The following is a 17,513-nucleotide window of genomic DNA, read 5'->3' as shown; positions in this document are numbered from 1 at the left end:
TTTCCGTAACGAAAAGTTCCTGGCTCACCAAAAACAAACGTTGTGCAAAAAAACAAAAACATGTTTTGGGAACGTTATGAGAACCCAAAACTTACGACAGCTAGATTGATAGATAGAGATAATAATATCAAGGATGACATACAAGACTAAAAAGTACTCTTTAAAAAATGGGTAAACATGATACGGGAAGGTGGGAATTTTGTGAACAAGAAGAAACTGCGGTACATGTTATGCTATACTGTCAGAAATACCAGAGTGGTAGAGAAAACAAATACGAGAAAGAAAGATTCAAATGCAGAATCTAGAAAAAATTAAAATGCAATTTATACTAGGAGATATTTTACAAAATAACTCGGAAATAAACATTTGTACTCATTTGTAGGAGAGGATATAAAATGACATTTTGATCCACACTCCATACCAGTCGGTGGCGGTAAAACTCTATTTTGTTGTTTGTCAAAAGCTAATAAAATCTCAAAGATGAAGAAGTTGGTTTTATTTTATTCACATAATTCTCTCAAGAGGATAGCAAGTCTTCGTAAAGCAGTGAGCCATGGATGATATAGAGGCCGATGATTTTCCAGTGGATGAAAGGACACATCGGGAACTGCTTAAATCGCCCGTTAACCTCCAAGAGTGGACGGACGACAAAGGTAATGTTCCGATGATATCGTAGCCTATATTAACTTGTTGTTTATGTTGTAAATTGTTAGATAAAATTGGATATCAAAACGTCAAAATAAAGTCAATTATCACTGCAGAGCAGAACACCAGAAATCGGGACCGAGAATGTATGGCAAGCCGTTATAGCATACCCTGTACTAGTCGTAATTTAGTTTTGAATAATCAAAATTCAAATTCCAGATATCTTAATTTCAATTTTGACTACCGTTAGTCATAATAATGCATTGGGAAATATTTCCGGATATCTTCAAATGAGTTTTGACTAGTAGAAATTGTAAATAAAGATATCTATAATTGATTGCATAATCCTAATTAGAGATATTTCGAATTACAATTCTAACTGAATTATTACTAGTAAAAATTATAACTCAAGATACCTCTAACTGGTGTTTGACTATAGTCATAATCAAATTGAAGATATCTTTATCCTGTATCCAAAATACATTTGTAGATATCTGAAAGTAAGTTATGACAAATTACAAGTCAAATTACATTTGTATATAACTTGAATAGAATTTTTGACTAGGCAAAACTTAATAAGTGATATCTTGAATTGGAATTATTCCTAGTCAAATCTCATTTAAAGATATCTGCAATTTATTTATGGATATCTAAATCTGATTTTTGACTAAGATATTTCTTTGGATATAGCTGCATTTAGCTTTGTGACTAGGAAAAACTTCAATGTAGATATCTTGAATTAACTTTCTGATTAGTCAAAACTCATTTTTAGACATCTTAAATGTACATGCAAATTGCAAATCATGATGCAAATACACCTTTGCTAAGCCCCACCTTAAACATTTTATTAACCAATCCTACCTTGGAAACTGTTGTCTTCCACCATTTTGTCTAGGAATTGTATTATAAAGGTCCTGCGTCTTTGGGTCATCTAAATGTGCTTTATACAGAAGTAATTCAAAAGTATGAAAATAAAAAGTATCTTGGGCACGTGTAAAAGTGACATATAATATGCAGAGAAGACTCAAGAAGTTTTTTGTCCAATTCTACTGGTATATCTTAAAGAAGAATGATGTTGAGATGTGCAATGTGCATGCTGTGTTAGCCTTTATTCCTGAACGAACACATTTAAAATCATTAAGCATTTGTAGTGGCCTGACTGGCCTCATGTCTGGTGCAACATTTACTATAATTTTAAATAACTTTTCAATGCACTGGCGCCCATCGCTGAACAGAGCAAAATATCGTCATCACGGATCTCTTGAATAATAGGCTACAATACAACACTCGGGTTATTATTAACGTATGACAAGAGTAAACCTGCATCAACACAGAAAGCACAATCCTTACACAACGTAATATACTAATGTCATCAGTACATGTTAATGCCATTTAAACGTTTATTAATTTATAGCCTACATTTTATAAATTCTTATCTTTTAAAATCAGCCTTCACCTTTTCTAATTGGGTCTGCCTTGATTCAGAATCATTATTCTTGTCCATCACACATTTATTTGTACTATTTTTCATGTATTTGATGTATAATTCCATTGTTCTTCATTCTTGTCTTTTCAAAATATTTAATAAATAAATTCAGACGAGGAGTTTGCGGTTCTCGATCTTTATTGAACACCACTTATGATTCTATTGAATATGATTCTATTGAAATCAACGCTCTTAATACATACATGCTGGAGACCTTTTACCATATGAATGCATCCATAATATGTTATGTTATAATCCCAGAAGTAAGTAAATTAACCCAGTAGCTTTTCTCTCAGCAAACTAACGTTACTGTTGTTAGTAGTTAGCACTAAGCATTAGGCATTACAGATATCTTAAATGGAGTTTTGACTTGTCAAAATGTATTTAAAGATATCTCAAATCAGATTTCTTACTAGTGCAATTATAATTGCAGATATCTCTAAATATTATTCTGACTAGTCAAAATACATTTATGACTATCCAAAATATATTTATGGATAGTCGAAACAGTTTAAATGCTAAAACGGCTTGCCATATATTGCAAATAGCAAGTCAATATAGAAAAGAGTTGAGAGCTTCGCTCAGAGAGTCCATAGAGAGACATCACAACATATACCATATGCAACGTTTCTCCTTATGGATAACTATTATGTACTTCACTCTGCGAATTCAAGAAAATGTTTAAATTTAATTATAAATTAAATAATTATAAAACTCAATAAAAATTATTTTCACATGTAAGCTATTGTAATATCTGTTATGTGGACCATTGTAATCATGTATGTACATTTAGGAAATTGTCTTCTGTAACTGTTTGTTTATTTTGTATGAATCAAATCCAGAAGGATATGACGCTCATTAGATAATGATGTATTAAGGGCAGGCATAATAAGCATTGGCTTCAGCCTGCATCGTTTTTGCTTATGTTTCTTTTTTCGTGACTATGGAAAATTATCTGTGATGACCGAAATAAATTTTTGTTGTATTGAATTTGTATTGAACTAACATGCCCTATGAGTGTGTAACTAAACATGGTGTACAAGAGATGATTAGATAGACCGAAAAGGAGATGCAAACATTTATCCTAACGTAAAGTCATTTCCATACTACATTTATTTTCATGTTTAGGAGTTCCCACAGAGATCTACTTCCTCAAGTCGAACAGAAAGTGTCTGAAGCGGATCAGAGATGCGATGCTGCTTCATAACTGGCAGGAGGCTGCGGTTTATTACAACTCTTACATTCAGGCACTGGAGGCCAGGAATAGCATTAAAGTGCATCCAACGGCTTCTGAGGTACAACAGCCCTTTAAACTCTGTCAAGTCGACTTGTGAGCTGCTTAGAGACATGTTATGAAATCAATATTAAAATGTTTAATTCAGTTTTCTTGCAACGAAGAAACATAGCATATGCATTAACGTTATCTCTATTGTGACACTGTTCATTGCATTCGTAGCCTGTCACTTTAAGATGCTTCTAAGCAACAAACAGATTTAATCAATTCATTAAATCACCGTCCGCATATAATGCAACAAAGATTGTAAAAGTAAACAGATTTAAATAGACCTACCATTAATCTCTGTGTATAAACAATGATGCTGCCATCTTTCTAAAGTCATTTTTACCTCCCTGTAATTTGGCTCCAAATCTCATGTGAAAAGTGTCATTTTGACCCTCTCTACAAATTTATGTTTGTCTTTCTTCAGAAAAAAATATTTACCCAAAAAAAAAAAAAGTATATTTATTTATATTGAAAATTTGAGCCAGGGAAGTTTTCGAAATTTGGACGATTTGACATTGAATATCCATCCATATTATGTGCTTGCAAAGTCAAGACAAGTGGGTTATTACCACGTCTTGTTCAATATTAGTTAAATGCACTGTTTAAGGATTAACATTGTTTTGTAAGTATAAAGGAATTGGATGCGTACTTGCTTTTTCAGGCCATGCATTTTTCTTATCATAAAACCATGAAATCATCTTCGGCCTGACTTGTTTATTTGTTTGTATTTTCCTGTGGGATCCTCCTATTTTGTGTTTGCTACTGTACGGATGATGTGTTTCTCTGCTGACTGCATAATTCTGTTCATCAGATCACATGGAGAATAGGCACAGAAATTCTGCATCATCTCCCTAACGCCACCGCTGAAGATTTCAACGCTGTATATGAACAGTTGAAAAACAATGGAGTCAAAAACTTCACGAAGGTATGCATTGCATTAAGAAGCCCAAACCTCCTTTTTACAGCATTTACACTGCATTCCAGGCATGCATTTTAATCAGATCAGTATGTCATGTGAGGGGTGTGAAGTAACGAATTACAAATACTCAAGTTACTGTAATTAAGTCGTGTTTTTTTTTTTTTTTTTTTTTTTAGAAATTGTACTTTTAAAAATTAGTAGTTTAAAAATTAGGTTAGTGCGTGTGCACATGAAGGGGGGTGTGGGGAGTGGAGGAGAGAGAAGCATGAAGAGGGAAGTTAGCGAGAGGAGAGATGTCCTAGACAACGACCAACGTTAATAATGTATATTCTTGAGAATTTTGATATAGCCGACACAGAGACGACGTTCCGATGAACAAATAACAAAGAAGAGGGAAAAGGAGAAGGAACGCCAAATCCCGAATTTACATAGGAAAAGCGTTCAAAAGTTGGCGAGAACTCCGCCGGCAGAAGGGCTTCCAATCCGACATTCAGGCGGCTCTGTTTCCGCTGGACAGGGTACATCCAGTTTGTTTTTCTAAATGGTTCATGACTGTTTCAGGAAGCACGGAAGGGAGGGGGAGGGGACGGGATGAGGAGGAGGGAGGGTTGAGCTAGCCGCCGTTTTGTTTGACAATACTTTGAACGTCAACAAGAAGTGATGTCACCCAACATCGTTTAGAGCACCTTTAATGATCTTTATATAGGCCTATCTACAGGGCCTGACATTTGGTGTGAGGTTGGGGGTGTTGCGTACTGTGTAAACTCCCTCAAGTGACGAGTTCATAATATGCACGGAAATGCGGAGAATTCCCGCTCTCATTTACTTCACATAGACAGATGCGCGTCGCGATCTGTGCACTGCTATGACTCCCTCGCGCTCGTCATGCAGCATCACTTGGAGAAATCAGCAGCTCGTTGAGTCGAGGAGTTTAGTATGAGCACGCGATGCGAAGGTGTGTTGAGGACACTCTAAAACGGTGGAAAAACACCTTCTGTACTGAAATTGGAGGACCAGATTCAGTATGCAGTGCACCTTTTGACCCATAGCGTTAAAGGGGTGGTTGATTATGATTTGACTTTTCTAACTTTAGTTAGTGTGTAATGTTGCTGTTTGAGCATAAACAACATCTGCAAAGTTACAACGCTCAAAGTTCAAAGCAAAGGGAGATATTTGCTTTTACAGAAATCGCTTTTTAAGGACTACAACAAACGGCTGGTAGAGACTACACCACAGTCCTCCCGGGTTAGTGACATCACCAACCCTAGAATTTACATAAACCCCGCCCCCTGAACACGATTTATAGATTATCATGACAGAATATGCTAATCAATGACTAGATAACTACACATAAGCTTCATAAATTCATCAACTAACCATTCAGAAATGTCCTGTTGCTTCTACATGTTGTCACTTCTTCTTGAGTCTCTCCATCTTTGTCTGACTCCAGTTTGAACATAAAAGGCTAAAAGTTTTGAAATTTCCCGTGCATGTCTGTGTGAGTGCAGCTCTTGAAGCTCCGCCCCCTGTGCCGGGAGCAGCAGCTCATTTGCATTTAAAGGGTCAGACACAAAATGGTGCGTTTTTGCTCACCCTCAAAAAGTGACAACTTTAACATGCTGTATAAAAATATCTGTGGGGTATTTTGAGCTGAAACTTCACACACACACTCTGGGGACATCAGAGACTTATTTTACATCTTGTGAAAAGGGCATTATACCACCCCTTTAACTTGAACTGTGTTTCTGTCAGTGCGTGACTACAGCATTAATAAACAGCGTTTTTTGATTGGTCCATTTCATACAATCCGCCTTCATTTAGCAATTGCACTTGCGCGAAAACATTTTTCAAATGCAACATTTTGGTTGTTGTTGTGGATGCTGCTGATAAAACAGCTTCGCCGAGACATGCATTTGTTTTTGTGTGTGTGTGTTTCCTTGTAAAAGTTTCCCCGGATATACTTCCCTATTTAATGCGCAATTTTCCTTGCACATTATACTTTTGGTACTTTTACTTGAGTATGTTTTTTCAGTGCTCTTTCCACCACTGTTTGAATGTTGTAGATCTGTTTGGAGCATTGCCTTCATCTCCTACTGAACGGGCAGATGGAAGAAGCCAAGCGGCAGCTGTCCGTCGGAGAGAGCTGGAGATACGGCAACTTCTCGATTGCTCAGGGTGACACAAAAAAACTCATCCGTGCGTACAGCGGTTTCCTAGATTACTTGAACTGGTGTGAGAAGAAGTCTTCTACAGCTGGATCTGGTAGGAAGATATTTGAGTTATGTTGAACAAATAAGTAGACTTCAGGATGTTCGTTAACAGTATAGCGCTGTGAGGGTATTTCAAACAACTTTTTATCCATAAGCAAAAAACGCAAAAAACCTTGGCTGTTAGTATATCACAAATTGAATATGTGCCAATTTCTGTTCCTTTTTCATTCTTAACTTTGATGTTTACTGTGCATTTAGGCTATGTATAAGGTTCGAAACTTCATTAAAACAATATTTGAACTCCATAACCTTAGATCTATTGCTGATTTCACATATTCTCGAACCAGTAAATCAAAAAGAGCATTCTGGGATGAACGAGCGTAGCAGAAACTCCCTCTGGAGGGACTTTGTGCTCAAACAGCAACATTACAAACTAAAGAAAGCTGTTAAAAAGCATCATAGGTCCTCTTTGAAATGTAATTTATTTCTTCAGAAATCATTCTTAATATGCTGATGATTATTATCATTGTTTAAAACGGTTGTGCTGCTTCATATTTTTGTGGAAACCTTTTTTTTCAGGATTTTTTGGTGAATTGAAAGTTCAAAAGAACAGTATTACAACAAATGTCTTTACTGTCACATTCACATTTATTCATTTAGCAGACGCTTTTATCCAAAGTGACATACAAATGAGAACAATAGAAGCAGTTGAACTAACAGCAGGACAACAATATGCAAGTGCTATGACCCTTCTCAGTTTAATCAATGCAGTACATGTAAAATATATATATATATTTTTTAATAAATAGAATAGAAGAGAAAGTGTTAGTATTACTGTATCGAGTGCTGCCGAAAAAGATGCGCCTTCAGCCGTTTCTTGAAAGTGGCTACGGACTCAGCCGCTCTGGTTGAGTTAGGCAGATCATTCCACCAGCAGGGAACAGTCAAGGTAAAGGTCAGAGAAAGAGATTTTGTGCCTCTTTGAGATGGCACCACAAGACGACGTTCACTTGCAGAGCGCAAGTTTCTGGATGGCACATAAGTCTGAAGTAATGAGTTTAGGTAAAAGGGAGCAGAGCCAGTGGTTGTTCTGTAGGTAAACATCAGTGACTTGAATTTTATGCAAGCGGCAACTGGCAACCAGTGCAATTTAGGGCAGAGAGGAGTGACGTGTGTCTCTTCCACTCGATAAAGACCACTCTAGCTGCGGCGTTCTGGGTCAGTTGCAGAGGTTTGACAGAGCAAGCTGGAAGTCCAGCCAGGAGAGCGTTACAATAGTCCAGTCTGGATAAAACAAGCGCTTGGACAAGGAGTTGAGTAGCATGTTCTGATAGGAAGGGCCTGATTCTCCTAATGTTGTACAAGGCAAATCTGCAGGACCAGGCAGTTCTAGCAATGTGGTTTGTGAAGTTCAATTGATCATCAATTTCAACTCCATGGTTCCTGGCTGACCTTGGAGTTATGGATGATGAGCCTAGCTGAAGGGTGAAGTTGTGGTGAAGTGTTGGGTTGGCCAGGACCGCAAGTAGCTCTGTCTTCGCAAGGTTTAGTTGAAGGTGGTGGTCCTTCATCCAGCCAGAAATGTCTGTCAGGCAGGCTGAGATACGATCAGCTCCCGTCTGATAATCAGGCTGGAATGAGAGGTAGAGTTGTGTCATCAGCTCAGCAGTGATAGGAAAAGCCATGTTTCTGAATCACAGATCCTAGTGATGGCATGTAGATGGAGAAGAGAAGTGGTCCCAGCACTGAGCCCTGAGGCACTCCAGTATCTAGATGTTGGGTCTTAGACACCATGCCCCTCCACAATACCCTAAAGGACCTACCTGAGAGGTAAGACTTGAACCATTGGAGTGCGGTTCCCGAGATGCCCTTCGTCTTTAGGATTGACAGGAGGATCTGGTGGTTAACTGTGAATTGAGGATTTGGAAGCTGCTCTTGCCAGTCTCAGATCTTCAATTACTGAGAGCAGGGCAGTCTCATTTGAGTGTCCGCTTTTGAAACTAGACTGGTTGTTGTCCAGGAGGTTGTTCTGTGTAAGAAAGGAAGAGATCTGGTTGAAAACAACTCGTTTAAGTGTTTTCGCGACAAATGGAAGAAGGTATACTGGCCTAATTTTCCAGATGTGCTGGATTTAGAGTGGGTTTCTTAAGCAGTGGGGTTACCCGAGCCTGCTTAAATGCTGTGGGAAAGGTACCAGTGTGAAGAGAGGTGTTGATGATGTGCGTGAGTGCGGGTACAACTGAGGAAGAAATGGCTTGAAGTAGGTTAGTGGGAATAGGATCCAGCAGACAGGTAGTAGGGCGATTGGAAAGGAGGAGTTTGGAGACTTCTGCCTCTGAAGGCAGAGAGAAGGCGGGTAGAATGTGTGTGTTAGCTGGTAAGATGTGTGTGTCAGTTTGTGGATTGGTAAATTGGCCGCTATTGGTGGTTGTTTCATTTATGAAGAATGTGGCAAAATCGTCAGCTTTTAGTGTTGATAAAGGAGGAGGAGGAGGAGGAGGGTTGAGAAGAGAGGAAAAGGTTTTGAAAAGCATGCGAGAGTCAGAAGAATTGTTAATTTTGTTGTGATAGTAAGTCATTTTAGCAGTAGAGATATTAGCAGAGAAGGAAGAGAGGAGGGACTGATAAAGAACAAGGTCAGTAGGATCTTTCGATTTGCGCCACTTCCTCTCTGCACCCCTGAGTAGTGTTGCACGGTGTATCGATACTTCAAAAGTATCGCGATACTCGGAAATTAAAAACATCACGATACCTAAATTTTTCAGTATCGATACTTAAAAAAAAAACCCTCCCTATGGACGTCTGTGTTTTTTTCCTGACGCACGCAGCAAAGAACCTGCCGCTGTCAGTGCCATGTGACAAAACACTACAGCGAGATGGCTGCATGTGCGAGCACAAGTGGTCCACGACTCGTAGACAAATATGACGCGAGGAGTGACATATGGAAGTACGTTGCCTACCTTGCTCTGTTGCACGGTGCACCGATACCTCAAAAGTAAACCGGAAATTAAAAACGTCACGATTCCTTAATTTATTAGTATCGATATACTTCTAAGAATGACCGCGTTCCAGATTTGTAAGGCCGGCGACACACTGGCGTTTTTGTTTCTGCTCCCATGTTAACTGCCTGCGTGACACACGCGGAAAACGCGCGCATGCTAGAAACAGAACCGACGCCTATTTTTCTCGCGACACGCACGCGTGTTGGAAGCGTTTCCTGGCAAAACAGAATAGGAAAAGATGTTCATGTTTCTATGTAATTTTGACACGAATACATATTAATGAATGACATTTTGATGTTTGAAAGTTTTGACATAAATACAATAAATGTAATAAAAAAAAATATGATCGATTTTCAAATATTGCACCTCTCAATACAGAACGAATTATTCTATAGCCTATTTTGCCGTCAACACTGCCGACGTTGTCTTTGCTGCTATATATTTATGTTTAACATGAAGTATAGGCCTTCCACAACTCTCTCCCCATATGTCAAATATATCACCAATGAGGCTTATCATATGTTACCAATATTAAACATTGTTTAATATAATCACTGTTCATATTTTTATTCAAAGTTCAGAATCAAGATAAAGCTCTCATGTTTCTTATGATAAATAAGATAATGCTGCTAAATTGATAAAATATTTCATATTTTGTTCAAATGTTTAATATATATGCTGTTCATATGTTCATTTATTAGTGTGTTATATGATTAGATTGTTGTCCCAGTTTTAAAATAAAGCACAGCAATGATATTTGAGAGTGTTTCTCCCTTTTCAGGAAAAGTATCGAAATCGCAATACTTGACTTGGTATCGGTATCGAAACAATAATTTTGGTATCGTGACAACACTACCCCTGAGTTTAGAACGATGTTCGCGGAGAACAACAAATAACGGGGCAGAGGGAGTGGCGCGGGCTGGCCTGGAGAAAAGGGGGCAGAAGTTGTCCAAGCAGAATGTTAAAGTGGAGAAAAGATTATCAGTTGTGTTGAGAGCTGATCAGGTGGAGGAAGTGTGGATGAGACCAAAGAGGATAGGCGAGAGGGTGAGAGTGAGCGCAGGTTTTGCCGAAAGGTGTCCTGTGGAGGAGTGTGTGTTGTGTTCTGAGGCAGGTTGAGGTTGAGAGTGAGGAGGAAGTGATCTGAGGTGTGCAGTGGAGTGAGCAGTGTATGGTCAGTGGAGCAGTAGCACATGTTAATAAGGTCCAATTGGTTACCTGATGAGTAGCCGCAGTAGAAGCCGCTCGTTTGAGGTCGGATGAGGCGAGCAGAGTGTGGAAATCAGCAGCCTGAGGTTTTTCTAGGTGGATGTTGAAGTCGCCAAGAACTATGAGAGGAGTACCATCCTCAGGGAAGGATGAGAGTAGCACATCAAGCTCCTCCAAGAAACTGCCAAGCTGACCTGGGGGATGATATGCAACTACAAAATGGATTTTAATTGGACTAGTGATGGTAATTGAATGCGATTCAAATGAGCTGTTGTCACACAGAGCTGGTAAAGGATCAAATTTCCAATCGTTTGAGATGAGAAGACCAGTACCTCCACCCCTTCCCATCAGGCGAGGGGTGTGTGAGAAAGTGAAGTTAGTGGAGAGGGCAGCCGGTGTGGCAGTGTCCTCTGGTCTGATCCAGGTCTCTGTCAGGGCCAATAGGCTGAGACCCGAATGACTAGAAATAGATGTAATGAAATCAGCTTTGTTTACAGGGGACTGGCAATTCCAGAGACCAATAGGAAAAGAGAATAAAGTACTAGAAGATACCGGAAAGGTACGCAGGTTGTTAGGATTGGACTGCCTCCTATGTGTGACATTTGATTTGCGTATGTTAGTAATAGTAGGGATTTGAAAACACATAGTGAAAGAGAGGTCACAAACAGAAAGATCAGAAGAAAGTTGTGTAGAAGAGAAAGGAAACAACAAGAAAATAGTACTCAAGTGCCTTGTCTGTGTCTTTGCTCGGTGGAGTCGCGTAGGTAGAGTCTTTACACTCTTTAATCAGTTTAATGCATTATTGTCCATGTTTCTGGTATCAGATGAGGCGAGCCGTAACCATGAGATGCACAGCTACTTCAGATATGCTTCTGTGGCCCTGAAGGACATCATCAGTCAGCCTGGAGTCTGGGACCCTTTTGTGTTGAGTTACATTAATGTGAGACACTATCTTACCTTGTGCAATTTGACGATTTTCTGTTTAAAGGGTTTGTTTAGACCCAAATGACAATTCTGTCGCCATTTACTCAAACTTGTAAAGTTAAAAACTCTGTGGAACACACAAACAGAATTGTTTTAAGAATCTTCACACAGCTTTGCACAATCAAACAAGCTTCAAAAAAGGTCAAAATGCATCATAAAATAATTTATATATACCAAGTCTTCTGAGGTCAAATGAGGTATTTGTGTGTGCAACAGACTGAAATAAGTTGTATTTTAATTTAATTTTCATGCACAAATGAGATTTTGTGAGTGCTTAATGGCTTACATTTCAGTCTATTGGACACACACAGCTATTATATTATTTAGAAGATTTAGAATATAATGCACAAGTCTAATGTTGTCTATATGTATCATCCGCTGCAGATGCTGGAGTTTTACAACGATGAGGACGGCGCTCTGCAGATTCTGAAGAATTACGCTTACAACAAGGATTTCCCAATCAATCCCAATGCTCATGTGTACCTGTACCAGTTCCTCAAGAGACACAATGCTCCAGATGACAGACTCATCGGTGCTTTAAGGGTATGAAATGGTTCTGCCAATCAGAATGTACATAAAATTCCTGATTAAAATGATTGTTATTCTGGTTTCTGTTGCTCAGGTTCTGCGTTCTTTAGTCCCGAGTCATGAGCTGATGCTGGACCTCTGCTCTCTCCTGTTGGGCACCAGTACGTATGAAAACTAGACATTTCTGATTGGTTTTTAGCTTGTTGTTGTGTGGTTATAAAGATGTTCTGGGTTGCTCGGGATCATCCTCCACTGTAAGTCTGTTGGGTTTATTTGTTAGATTCATCACCCACCAGTAACTGAAATGTATAAAGTAAACAGCTTTCTTCCAGGACTCATGAGCGATCTAGAAGAAGCTCTCACCGTTACAATGGACCTTCTGGAGTTTTCCAGTTGGAAAAGTGACATGAAGGCTTGGTCCTGTCTTCTGAACATTATGAAGTTACTCAAACGGAAGTAAGTTGCTGTTTATGTACTTCTAAAAAATAAGTCGATTTGGGTCAAAATTGCATTGTTGAAAGACTGATGAAAAACACATTATGAAATAAATGTTTTTCTCCAAAATGCGTTGGGAACAATTATTTGCCCCCTTTTATTAAATACTTTTTGCAACCTCCTTTTCCAAGATAACAGCTCTGAGTCTTCTCCTATAATGCCTGATTAGTTTGGAGAACACCTGACAAGAGATCAGAGACCATTCCTCCATACAGGATCTCTCCAGATCCTTCAGACTCACAGATGCATGTTGGCGCTGCTTCTCTTCAGTTCAGCCCACTCATTTTCTATAGGGTTCAGGTCAGGGACTGGGATGGCCATTGCAGATGCTTGGTTTTGTGCTCAGTGACACATTTTTGTTTTGATTTTGATGTTTGTTTTTGGATCACTGTCCTGTTGGAAGATCCAAACATGGCCCGTTATAAGATTTCTAGCACAGGCTGTCAGGGTTTGTTGGTATTTGATTGAATCCATGATGCCATGTACAGTGAGGAAAATAAGTATTTGAACACCCTGCTATTTTGCAAGTTCTCCCACTTAGAAATCATGGAGGGGTCTGAAATTGTCATCGTAGGTGCATGTCCACTGTGAGAGACATAATCTAAAAAAAAAATCCAGAAATCACAATGTATGATTTTTTAACTATTTATTTGTATGATCTATACAGGTGGAGCTGGGGAAGGTGTAGGGTTTCTGAAAGAGCGCTGCAATGCTGAGCCAAACACTAACCAAGTATTTGAAGTTTGAACAGCGAGCTCATTGGCTACTGATACAGCAGGAACCAATCAGCTGTGCCATATAGATAATGATGTGATTGCAAGAGTTTGAGTTAAGGACATATTAGCCTGCACTATCTAGAGTTTCATTACAGAACTTTGTATTTCTATTCTCAGAACAAACATAAAGCAAACACAACAGAACTATATAAAGGCTATTAACATCAGCACGTTTAAACTTTCAGTAATTTGATTCGAAGAACAGACATGCCAACTAGTTACTGACCTGATGCAGAATATTCACATACAGTGAGGAAAATAAGTATTTGAACACCCTGCTATTTTGAAAGTTCTCCCACTTAGAAATCATGGAGGGGTCTGAAATTGTCATCGTAGGTGCTGTGAGAGACATAATCCAAAAAAAAAAATCCAGAAATCACAATGTATGATTTTTTAACTATTTATTTGTATGATACAGCTGCAAATAAGTATTTTGAACACCTGAGAAAATCAATGTTAATATTTGGTACAGTAGCCTTTGTTTGCAATTACAGAGGTCAAACGTTTCCTGTAGTTTTTCACCAGGTTTGCACACACTGAAGGAGGGATTTTGGCCCACTCCTCCACACAGATCTTCTCTAGATCAGTCAGGTTTCTGGGCTGTCGCTGAGAAACACGGAGTTTGAGCTCCCTCCAAAGATTCTCTATTGGGTTTAGGTCTGGAGACTGGCTAGGCCACGCCAGAACCTTGATATGCTTCTTACAGAGCCACTCCTTGGTTATCCTGGCTGTGTGCTTCGGGTCATTGTCATGTTGGAAGACCCAGCCTCGACCCATATTCAATGCTCTAACTGAGGGAAGGAGGTTGTTCCCCAAAATCTCGCAATACACGGCCCCGGTCATCCTCTCCTTAATACAGTGCAGTCGCCCTGTCCCGTGTGCAGAAAAACACCCCCAAAGCATGATGCTACCACCCCCATGCTTCACAGTAGGGATGGTGTTCTTGGGATGGTACTCATCATTCTTCTTCCTCCAAACACGTTTAGTGGAATTATGACCAAAAAGTTCTATTTTGGTCTCATCTGACCACATGACTTTCTCCCATGACTCCTCTGGATCATCCATATGGTCATTGGCCAACTTAAGACGGGCCTTGACATGTGCTGGTTTAAGCAGGGGAACCTTCCGTGCCATGCATGATTTCAAACCATGACGTCTTAGTGTATTACCAACAGTAACCTTGGAAACGGTGGTCCCAGCTCTTTTCAGGTCATTGACCAGCTCCTCCCGTGTAGTTCTGGGCTGATTTCTCACCTTTCTTAGGATCATTGAGACCCCACGAGGTGAGATCTTGCATGGAGCCCCAGTCCGAGGGAGATTGACAGTCATGTTTAGCTTCTTCCATTTTCTAATGATTGCTCCAGCAGTGGACCTTTTTTCACCAAGCTGCTTGGCAATTTCCCCGTAGCCCTTTCCAGCCTTGTGGAGGTGTACAATTTTGTCTCTAGTGTCTTTGGACAGCTCTTTGGTCTTGGCCATGTTAGTAGTTAGATTCTTACTGATTGTATGGGGTGGACAGGTGTCTTTATGCAGCTAACGACCTCAAACAGGTGCATCTAATTTAGGATAATAAATGGAGTGGAGGTGGACATTTTAAAGGCAGACTAACAGGTCTTTGAGGGTCAGAATTCTAGCTGATAGACAGGTGTTCAAATACTTATTTGCTTCTGTATCATACAAATAAATAGTTAAAAAATCACATATTGTGATTTCTGGATTTTTTTTTTTTAGATAATGTCTCTCACAGTGGACATGCACCTACGATGACAATTTCAGACCCCTCCATGATTTCCAAGTGGGAGAACTTGCAAAATAGCAGGGTGTTCAAATACTTATTTTCCTCACTGTGTCTGAACAAGATGTCCAGGACCTCTGGCAGAAAATTAGGCCTATAGCATTAAAGATACAGAAGAGTATTTACACACTATTGAAAGATGAGCATGTGAAAAAGCATCATCCTCTTTAATGTTTCTTCTGATGTTGATTTGTACTCATTTAGAAAGCGCAAGGAGATTGTATTGAAGGAATGGAAGGCCAGGCGATCGCTGTGGTTCTCCTTTCACTTCAGAATCCATTTCGCCAGGAAAGACATGGTGGAGAACATCAGTCTTCTGCAGATCAAGAGTGACGTTTTAAAGGTTCTAGGTGAACGCTGTAAGTAATTGATTATCCTTTTCCAGATAAAATGATGATGATGATGATGATGATGATGATGATGATGATGATGATGATGAATTAAAACCTGTTTTGTCTTTTGACTGACATATTTAATAAGTTCCTGAACATTTTGTTTTCTGTTCACAGTTTTAGAATACAGAAGATACGCTGCAAACTTAAAGAGAATAGCTGAAAGTAAAACAGATGAATGCCCATTCAGGGAGATGTTGAAGAAAAGGAAGAAGGAAAAGATGGAGAAGGAGAAGGAGAAGAAAAAGATGGAGAAGGAGAAGAAAAGGTTGGAGAAGAAGAAAAAGATGGAGAAGAAAAGGATGGAGAAGGAGAAAAAGATGGAGAAGAAAAAGATGGAGAAGGAGAAGAAAAGGTTGGAGAAGAAGAAAAAGATGGAGAAGAAAAGGATGGAGAAGAAGAAAAAAATGAAGGAGAAGAAAAGGTTGGAGAAGAAAAAGATGGAGAAGGAAAAGTTGGAAGAGGAAGACGTGGAATAAAATATGAAAAAGAAGACCAGGAATTCTAAATAAATTGTATAATAAACATGTAAAATTGAGATTTTTCTAGATTTGTACCAGACAACGTTTCAGTTGTCCATGTATGACTCAAGACTCCTTTATATACTGTGAGTCTGCTCATGTTGAGCTTCACGTTGAATTACAGTTTTTCTCATTCACTTTGGTACATTTCTCGAGTCATCCTTAGTGCATTTTTCAAAACAATTCGTACAAACAAACATTTGAGGAGCTCTTTTCCAAAACGCTATAAATCCATTTCAATGGGTTTCAGGAAAATTATATTTTTTTACCTAGACCCACACATTTTGTGAATATTTAATTTATCCTGTTAAAAAATTTTTTTTTGGCTCAGTCTGAACATGTTGAACAATGATTATTAAATCAAACAACAATATTGAAATCCATCAATTTTTTTCAAAATGCTATAAATCCATCATTTTTTTCCAAAAAAACCCCACAACCCATAAAAAGTAGAACCATTGTCCACTTAACATAAAACAAATCACGACATGACCTTGTGTGAGTGAGAGAGTGAGTGAGTGGAGCATCTGGTGCAAGTGATTTTCATGTTTAGTCAATGTAAAGACACGTTTATGCGGTTTGGAAAGGAACTGCATCTTGAAGTACATTTTAAACAAGGAAATATAGCGATTTGGCATGAAACGTTGATGGAGCAGTGAATAGGTTCAGTACACAACAGAATGACACGACTAACTCTTTTTCTTTCTTTTTTTAAATGGCGTTTTGGAAAAGAGCTCTTCATTTGCACACAATGGATACATACAACCGGCGTAGCGTCATAGAACGTCTCTGAAAAGGTTCACGCCCACTTTTAGGGGAAAACAATCCGGCGAGCGCCATACACAGTAACGGATTGAGGACGTGTACTAACCCTTACAAACATGTAATTTGTATTTAAACATTTTTTTCACACAGTAGGCTACCCCTATTATGTATTTGTATTTAATAATTTTTTTCCACGCAGTATTTTGTATTTTTTATTTTATTTTAAATACATTTCCATGTATTTATGCCCATCTATGCGTGCCATCATAATCAATATCTTGCTGTTATGGAAATATCATGAATTACGGATGATGCTATCGAAAGCTAAATCAGGCTAGTTGTATAGCTGGACAGAAAAGTGCACTCAGTAGCTACTCTAAATATAAAGACACAATATTATACATTTAAAGATGTTTACTTCTTAAAACCGTAGTAAAATCATTAACTGGCTACCTGGTGACTCGATGAGGTACGAGTAAATGTCCGGGTAAGCCACTGGGTGGG

The 17,513-nt window shown here is 38.9% G+C and overlaps 1 protein-coding gene across 2 annotated transcripts; it reads left to right on the top strand.

Moving 5' to 3' along the window:
- The first annotated feature begins 419 nt into the window (after nucleotides 1-419).
- On the top strand, nucleotides 420-16,382 carry LOC308698592 (TATA box-binding protein-associated factor RNA polymerase I subunit A-like). 2 transcript variants are annotated; one of them, XM_081378762.1, is made up of 10 exons: nucleotides 420-653; nucleotides 3,260-3,426; nucleotides 4,225-4,338; nucleotides 6,396-6,594; nucleotides 11,578-11,693; nucleotides 12,122-12,280; nucleotides 12,360-12,426; nucleotides 12,598-12,721; nucleotides 15,536-15,690; nucleotides 15,841-16,382. In XM_081378762.1, exons 1-10 carry the CDS (start codon nucleotides 554-556, stop codon nucleotides 16,200-16,202), a joined length of 1,563 nt encoding a protein of 520 aa, XP_081234888.1. In that variant the 5' UTR covers nucleotides 420-553; the 3' UTR covers nucleotides 16,203-16,382. The 2 variants fall into 2 exon arrangements, with proteins under 2 accessions (XP_081234888.1, XP_081234889.1); XM_081378763.1 differs by lacking the exons at nucleotides 6,396-6,594; nucleotides 11,578-11,693 and having other exon boundaries at nucleotides 15,841-16,380.
- The last annotated feature ends 1,131 nt before the right edge of the window (nucleotides 16,383-17,513 follow it).

The sequence above is a fragment of the Scardinius erythrophthalmus genome (genome assembly GCF_964197995.2).
Source record: "Scardinius erythrophthalmus genome assembly, chromosome: 11".
Taxonomy (NCBI): Eukaryota; Metazoa; Chordata; class Actinopteri; order Cypriniformes; family Leuciscidae; genus Scardinius; species Scardinius erythrophthalmus.
The sequence above is the reverse complement of the archived record's forward strand: the minus strand, read 5'-3'. Positions and strand labels throughout refer to the sequence as shown.

Bases quoted from the DNA above. Each gene is read 5' to 3' on its own strand.
- LOC308698592 (XM_081378762.1), top strand. From the start codon at position 554: ATGGATGATATAGAGGCCGATGATTTTCCAGTGGATGAAAGGACACAT. The intron at 6,595-11,577 runs GTAGGAAGATAT...TTCTGGTATCAG, and splicing joins GTCTTCTACAGCTGGATCTG to ATGAGGCGAGCCGTAACCAT. The intron at 11,694-12,121 runs GTGAGACACTAT...CATCCGCTGCAG, and splicing joins TTGTGTTGAGTTACATTAAT to ATGCTGGAGTTTTACAACGA.